At 40.9% G+C, this 8,568-nt stretch overlaps 1 protein-coding gene and 1 pseudogene across 2 annotated transcripts in view; both read left to right on the forward strand.

The window, feature by feature from the left end:
* LOC109833821 (PHD finger protein MALE MEIOCYTE DEATH 1-like) overlaps window positions 1-2,064 on the forward strand; it is a 2,567-nt gene extending 503 nt beyond the window's left edge. The window contains exons 2-3 of one of the 2 annotated variants that reach the window (XM_020401649.1): window positions 1,531-1,791; window positions 1,867-2,064. In XM_020401649.1, the coding sequence (XP_020257238.1) occupies window positions 1,531-1,791; window positions 1,867-1,874 (269 nt within the window). In that variant the 3' untranslated portion in view covers window positions 1,875-2,064. Of the gene's footprint in view, window positions 1-1,530 lie in introns of both variants that reach the window. The other variant, XM_020401648.1, reaches the window with a different exon arrangement.
* LOC109833822 lies at window positions 2,064-3,208 on the forward strand (annotated as a pseudogene).

The following is an 8,568-nucleotide window of genomic DNA, read 5'->3' on the forward strand; positions in this document are numbered from 1 at the left end:
GATTTAATTTTAAATTGGTTTCTAAAATTAGTTATTGCCTAATTTCGTGCCCAGGGTGGTTTTATCGGAACTAACGGAATTAAATTCTTGAGGGGCATGGCTTGATAGGGTTATTGACGATAATATGGTTTAGTTTTCGGATTAATCCCTAATTTTAAAGTGTTGGACCTTGGGCCTGAAGGGCTTTACTAGTTAGTTTGTGATCTAGCCCTTGAAATTGATCGATTTCGGCCTGTTAATTCTCTTTACAACAGTGGCTTCTCTTTAGTTCTTGATGTTTCACGCGATAATGATTTTTATGTTTGTGATTCATTTAGATTATTCCAGATGATAACAGGGCTTTAATTTAGATAATCAATGAGAATTGTATTCACGGAATTATTTGCATCTTTTGAAAGCGTGAAATCCCGAAGTTGATATCACACATGAAATGTTGATTATGCACAACCAACCAATAATTTTGCCCTTTGATTTCAATAACCTTCTTATGATATTGAGAGAGTCCATATGATTCATTCTAAATACAAGTAGCATAATACATTAAATGAGAGATGAATAACAACCGTCAACGTAACTATAGTCTATAGAAGATCGTTTAACTGCAGTCAAGAGAATGAGAATCTTTTTTCATCTGTCTAGCAAAGAGTTAAAGAAGAGAGATTAAAGAGAATGATTAACGTAGTTAGCCCATTCGATAATCCGAAGAACTAAATTATTAACCTGTTAAATAAATTTAGTCATTAAGATAAGTTTTAGTGTTTAGGAATAACAATGATTTTGACTATTTTCTTCAAAAATAAAAGGTTAACTTTTAATCCTTTCAAATAAGAGTATCAGTAAACCCCTCATTTTGAGGGGTTAACTAACTCATTTTAATCCCTCTAAAGGGGTTAGCTTAGCTCTTATGTATTTGTTTCGTTCGCAAATTATGGGGGTTAACTCACTTTAAACATTGTAAAAAAATTTATGTTTGACAGGTTAAGAAAGAGTTAAGTCTCGTTAACCCCTCACCCCACCACATGGTTTTTGTCCATGATTGTACATATTTGGATTGGATATTCTGTAGGCATTAAACTCTGATTTACAAAAATGACAGTTGGACTTAATTATTGTATGATTTAGTGATCACCATTGCACAATTTCTCCACTGCCATTTAGTTTGATAATATGCATTGCTTCTGTTCTTTCAGTGGCCGAGCCTATACTGGATTCACCATGGAAAATCAGTAGTTTCGTTCATTTCAGTTGGAATGGAAACAGAAATTTTGCAAATTTCCAGAGATGTAGCTTGTTCTGTTATTAATCTATCTTTCATGCATTACATTCTCATGTGTCAATTTGATAACTGCGTCTAAGTGCAGTAACATCTAATGATCAGCATTGCTCTGTTTATCCATTACGGTCTATTCTAAAGATCAGCGTTACTCATTTCATCAACGCATCACCTTATTTTATAAATATCTTAGCGATTAGTATTATGATCAATTCAGCTCATGCTTAATTGCTTATGCTATGATACTATGATACTAGAATGGTTGTGCATTAGGATGGAGCCACCATTTTGTATCGAAGAGAAAATACCACATAATTTAATTCCCGCCGACGATGAATGCGACAAAGCCCCTCAACTCCGACTCCTTCCACCTCCACAACAACCTCCTCCACGCCTCGTCCACTGCAATGGATTCGGCCACCTCCTCCTCATCAACGGCCGCGAGGGTGGCTCCCACTTCCTCTCCGGCCGCACCCTCATGACCTCTGGGACCGCCTCTGCACCTCTCTCCGCATCAGGTAACACTCTAAAATTCCCCTCGATACTAAAACCCAGTTGTGCTAGCTCTACTAACCGAGTTCTTGATGTCCCAGGGAGGTGACGCGTTGAGGATGTGTCTCGAAAGTACTCGGCGACCTCCGTCTCCTCTTCGGCATGGCCTACGGAGTCCCCTGGTTTGCCCGCTGGGGGCTACCGCCTCCACTCCGGCCAGCTTCAAGCCTCCCGATTTATCCTACGCGGACGCCATCGACCACCTCTCGTTTCTCCCTCTCGACTCCCTGCTCGCTGAGGCCAAAACGAACGACCTTGCCAATGCAGAAGACCTCCGCCAAATCGTCACGTCCTACGGGGACCAGCACAATCTCTCCACCGTCCGCGACCTCCTCCGCCACCTCATCGCCTCTATCTCCGCCGCACCGCCAAAGACTCCCAAACCGCCAACGCGCGCCACACCGGTGAAGAAGAGGAGGACAATGAGCGAGAGGCGGAAGAACTGCCGCGATTTCACACTCGTAGCCTCGAACTCGACAGTCGATGGCCCGTCCGCCGCCTCGTCTCGGTCGCCCAGGTTGTCGTCGACGCGCTGGTGGAGCGCGCGGGGCACAGATGACTCGGCAGGAGGTGCGGGACGCCGCGCGCCTCGTCATCGGGGACACGGGCCTCATCGACTTCGTGCTCAAGTCCATAGGCAACGTGGTCGTCGACCGCTACATAATCCGGTCGACGATCCAACCCTCCAACCGCGTGCTCGAGTTCAGCCTCGACAAGCTCCCTGCCACGGGGCCTTCCATCGCCTCAGCCCCATTCCAGCCTTCTCCTCTTCGGGACCTGCAAGCGTGTACAAATGCGTAGCGGCAATCAGACGGACGAGGCCGAGACAGTGCTCGACGCCCGCAGTGGGTAAAAACCTTCGAGGTGCGGGACGAGGCCGACGATCTGCTGCGATTCTACGTGCAGATGGGCGCCGAGCGAGGAGCAAGCGGCATACCTCACGCGCCCGCTGCCCCGCCAGAGCTCGTAGTCCTCGACCCACACGCGTCGCGATCGGGGACTTGAAGTCCGAGGCAGAATCGGCGATGCGGGACACGTACTGCATAACCTCCAGGTTCCGCATTTCATCGGTCGGGGAGGCGAAGGGTGAGTGGTGGAGCCCGTTATGCTGGCGGGCGTCGAGTCGGGGCTAAGGTTTGGGTGACGGGCGAGGGGGTGGACACGCGTGGCGAGCTGAAGTACGAGGGCGGGGGCGGAGGCGAGGGTTGGACGCCGGGTGCGGTGCTGTGCGAGGGATGTGGACGGGGAGAGGATGTGGCGTGCGACGCTTGCATGTCTGGCATCACACGAGTGCATCGGGATCGAGGATGGCGAGCCGGTGCCGCAGTTGTTTGTGTGCGCCAAGTGTGGGGTTTGATTCTGGAGGCTGCCGCGGCGGAGGAGGGGTGGCTGGATGGTGGGTGGCGTGCAGGGGAGGATGGGGATTGGGATTGGGATTGAGGGGATACCCCCCATTAGAGACCTCGAAGAATTGGGGATTTGTTTTTCTTTACTCTTGGGGTCTTTTGTGGGTATCTCGATCAAAAGCTACAATCCTCTTGTTCTTTTTTCTTTTCTTTTCTTTTTCCAGGGTTAGCGGTCTCGATTCTTTTTGTTCGTTTGGATGAGGGGATGAATGTGTTGGAACTGTAAAACCTGAGGAACTGCGGCTTTTTTTTTTCTTCTTTTTTCCCCGGAATGGTGAATGATAAAATAGACGAGAGCTTTCAAACATTCTCTTGTTTAATTCAAAGAATTACACTTATGTTATTAAATGGAAACTAAATTCCAAGTGGATTTGGATTCCTAAGGGCTAATCCTAATGATATAATTTAAAAGGGTACCAAAGTGTTTAATATTTTTATTAAGACACCCGGGGAAAAAAAATTTAACTAGAATTATGTTTATTTCTTTTTGCTAATAACAAAGGGGGAGTTATATAGAAAATTTTAAATTTTTTACTAATGCTTTGATGCAGTGGGAGTAAAAGATTTTACTTAATGATTTTATACAAGGGGATTAAAATTTTATATCTTAATAACATATATTTGTCATCATCAAAAAGAGGGAGAATGTTAGGAATCTTGACCCCAAGATTAATTTATTTTGATGATAACAAATATTATATGTTGTGTGTATTATGTGCTAATATTTGTTTTGCGGTATCAGAGCTATATCAACAATTATATTCAAAGAGATACTCAAGACATAGATGAGTTCAAGTCAAAATGAAGCAAAGAAGAAGATATACTTTATTGTTAAAATTTAATTACATTTTCTTTGCTTAGAAATTTGTACAAGCATTGATCACTCACACATATGCACACACATAGTATTAGAACACACTAACATATGCTTAGTGTGTTGGTTAACAATATAAATCTCATATGTTAGCCATTAGAGTTTATAGATATTGAGTGAGTCTTAAAATAGTTTATTTATACCCCTTAGAAATTAGAATCTGGAAAAACTTAGACCAAAGTTGTAAGTCTTTTCAACAACTTTCCAACAAATCTTAAATTACCTCATTCTGAGGTTGGATGAGAAAGTTACAGCCAAAATACTAAAAACAGAATTTCAGAATCTGTGAGTTTACAATGTAGTCGACTATTATGCCTTGTAGTCGACTACTAAGCAATTTTCTGACTTCACAGAGTCTGTTTAGACTCAGTGTAGTCGACTACTATGACTTGTAGTCGACTACAGATATAGTTTTTTTTTCAGATTTTAGGTTTTAAATAAGTGATTGTTTATAGCCGTTTTGTGGACGTTAATTGGGTTTAAAATTATACCATTTTAGAGGCTATAAATAGGTTTAAATATCAAAAAACAAGCACCAAGTTTTGCACTTATAAGATTCACATATTGTACAAATTAACTCTCAAAACTTTCAGTTTTTCAATCTGTTTTTCCATAAAAGAGAGTTTCTGATATTACCTTTATTCCTATCATTCTTAGAGATTGTTTAGGCAATATTCAGAGTGTTAAAAGATTGATAAGCCACTGTTACACGTTCACATCCACATCAAGGCTTATAGGATTGGAATTGTACATTGATTCAAGGAAGGTTCTCTAAGGTTTGAGAGGGTTGATCTCTTGGTCTAGAGATCGGTGTGACGATTGACATGGTCTTGTCAAATGGGTTGCAATTTGCATGGTCTTGCAAATTGGTCAGATTTGCTTTTGATTTTGTAATGTTTCTAAATCATAATGAAAACTCTCAAGCGGGATTTGCTTGGAAACTGGATGTACACCGGGGAGGTGAAACCAGTATACATGTTTGTGTTTGTGATGTTTATTTTCTAAGATTGTGATTCTTTCTTTGTAATTTATAATCTACTTTGCAAACCCACCCTCTAGTGTTTAAGTGTAAAGCTTCCGCAGATTTTTATAAGAGCGCACTCTATTCTTAAGGGTCACAATCTTATACTTAGTATACATAAGCAAAATCAGGATCCTACAGTCTCTTCAGAAGGAGACAAACTTAGTGTTGATGAACCGAGCGAAGAGGCTAGTGAATGCAAGCAATAAGTTTGTCTTTCTATGCATTAGTTCTTATGATGAGCCACTAAAAGAGTGTTGCAAATTAGAGCGGAAGGTGACTATGACGAGACGCGAGACGAATGAGTCATTTTCGATTGGACGTCAAGATCAGATTCCTAGCAAAGCCATGTTGTTCAGAAAAGATAGAGGAGCTCGAGAGTTTACTCAGCTAAAGTTCTAACTTGAACGAGACTTCAAGTTCCTAAAGGAGGGAGCCATGATACGTGTGTATCTTCTTCTCTACTTCAGAATCTTAGCGATCCTCATGGGAGCATGAGGATAGACGATTCTCATGGTATCTTGAGAATAGAGGTATGGATGAAGCCGTTGGTGGCGACGAAAAAAGCCAAAAGCAAGAAGACAACAAAATCAGGGAACTTGCGCTCAGGCTCGGGCCGGTCGATCGGACCAAGCTGGTTGATCAACCGGATTCGTGCATACTACAGGATGAGGAATGAGTTCTCTAGCCGGTCGACCGCGACACACTAGTCGGTCGACGGAACGTGGTTTTGCCTGTAGGGTTTGAAACCAACCCTCTGGCCGGTCGACCGCGACATATGTGTCGGTTGACCGAATCTGGTTTTTTGGGTTTTCCTGGGCCGATTCTGACTCTGTTTTGAGACGAATCCTGATTGTATTTGGCTTGGTTATTTACAAGTTTGTCATCCACATTGTGTACTCTATAAATAGTGATTGTTAGGGGTTTCTAAATATCAGTTGTTGATAAGAGAATATCAGTTTTGATCAGATTGAAGATTCTAATCAAGAGATAAGGGTTTTAAAGAGAATAGAGAGTTTGTTCTTTGTTCTAGTGAGATTGTGAGTGAGAGAGAGAGAGAGAGAGAGAGAGAGAGAGAGAGAGAGAGAGAGAGAGAGAGAGAGATTTGTAATCTTTTATTGCTCATAATCTAGAGAAAGTATTTTCCTTCGTCAATTGAGTTGTTTTGTGTGTTTGTTGTTCTTCTTCTCAAAAACCATCTTTGATAATTTCGCGATCAAAGGTGTTTGCACGACGACTCATATCAATAATGGGGCACTGCCTTTTGCCAGCCTGGTAAGTCAGGCTTAAGAGTGATTTTACGATTCTTTCACTTTGGACCCAAACGAATCGTGATGGTTGGACTACCTAGTTGCTGACATGGTCCCACCTATTCGAATGACCTAATTGAGTTATATGCATTAAATATGAGATCCACTCTTAGTCTGTGGTGTGTTAATTTGTTCATGCTCCCAATCTAGCCCGTCGTCTGAAAGACTAGCTATGCAGACTCTTCCTGTTGTTTCTCATTCGTTATCTTTGACAATTCGAAAACATATTGTTTTCTCAGATGTTTTTAGTTAAAATTTTATGAAGACTTGAAATGAAATAGTCGTTCTCTTTTATTAATCTATCTGGAAAATAACAAAATAGTATAATATCTTAATTATAATTTTAATTATGGAAAGCTGTGCCGAAAGAGACTAGACGTTAGCTCCGTTGACCATATGAATAAAATTCCATCGTTCTTTGTATAATAAAGTGAGATTGAAGTGATCCATTTTTAGGATCCTTGAGATGAACAATGAATTTGTTATGAAGGCCCGTTGGACAAGCGAGAAGAGTGCTAACAATGACCAAAGATCAATCTTTATGTGGCTATGCCAACATAAGATCAAAGATCAAGTGTTAATGGCTAGAGATGAACAAAGTTTGCAAGGTGAACTTCTTCTCCGCGTGGCTAGGACCTTGAATAATTGAAGAATAGTTAAAAGATAGTAATAGGGCAATGAATGCTCCAGATTTAGCCCTTGAAAATTTAATGAATATGAGTATTTGTAGGATTTGTGTTGAATATTTGTAGGATTTGTGTTGAACTGCGTGCAAAGTATGTCTGCTCACAGGTGAGATGTGTCCATGCGACAACCATGCTGCCAACTGTCACATCCAACAATTCGCTGATTTTTCATTAAACGCATTACGGACATGAAACCCCTGTGGTTCCTGTTCATTGTTATGATCATCATCTCTTTAGTCACTTTGCATTTAATGCGACGTGGGCTCCCATCCTCCATAGCCGATAGGATGTTATCTTTTATCATTACTTATGTAAGATCAATTCAATGCACCATGGCTACCAAACTTAGCATGAGAGGTTTGAACAATATGTTAGGTTTGGTGGCACTTACAACTCCCACTGCATGGGCGATGTCCGGTCTCGTGCAAACCATCGCGTACATGAGACTCCCAATGGCCAAAGAATATGGCACCCTGCTCATATGCTCTATATATGTATCTGTCTTAGGCGATTGCTCCTCAGTTAACTTGAACTGACCTCCAAGGGGTGTGCTAACAACTTTAGCATTCTGTATGTTGAGACGATCCTAACTGTTTAAATGTTTGATCGTTCAATTTGTGGACCTCTCATTCATAGAAGGAATCGAGAGGGGATTTTGGTTTTGGTCCTAACTGTTTAAAGGTTTGACCAAATGGGAATTCAAGACGATCCTAACTGTTTAAAGGTTTGATCGCTCGATTTGCGGACCTCTCGTTCATGGAAGGAATCGAGAGGGGATTTTGGCTTTGGTCCTAACTGTTTAAAGGTCTGACCAAATAAGGGTTTGAGACGATCCTAACTGTTTAAAGGTTTGATCGTTCAATTTGTGGACCTCTCGTTCATAGAATTGTAAGGACCATGGATTTTTGATACTACTTAAAATAATTTTTTGGTATTTTATTAAATTATTATTTTCAAAAGAGTATTTGTATTTTCTCGATTTTTTTAGAATTTTCTATGATTTAAAAACCTAATTTTATATTTAATTATTGATTTTGTTAATTATAAATTAATATTGTTGTATTATTGTTAATTTTATTATTGTTAGTGTTTATTTTTTCATAAGAATTTTCCCTAATTATTCATATTTTCTCATTATCTTTTTCTCTCCTCTTAATATTCTCTCTTTTGAATTCCTTCCATATTTTTCCCTAATTTATTTCTCAATCAATTCCAAAATTCATGTTTAATCCTTCCATTTTTTTTCTCCCATTTCAAAATTCAAAAATACCTAATCAAGTCCTTCTCTCTCTCCCTTCCATAAACAAATCTTTTTTTTCTTCTCTCCACCGTACCCCCTCTCTCTCTCTCCATCAGTACACCCCCAAAAAGAAAACCCCCTTCATCTTTTCTTCTTCTTCTTCCTCCCAGCACCGAACCCAAACACCCTCTTGCCCCGCCTCCGAC

The sequence above is a fragment of the Asparagus officinalis genome, chromosome 3 (assembly GCF_001876935.1).
Source record: "Asparagus officinalis chromosome 3, Aspof.V1, whole genome shotgun sequence".
Classification (NCBI taxonomy): Eukaryota; Viridiplantae; Streptophyta; class Magnoliopsida; order Asparagales; family Asparagaceae; genus Asparagus; species Asparagus officinalis.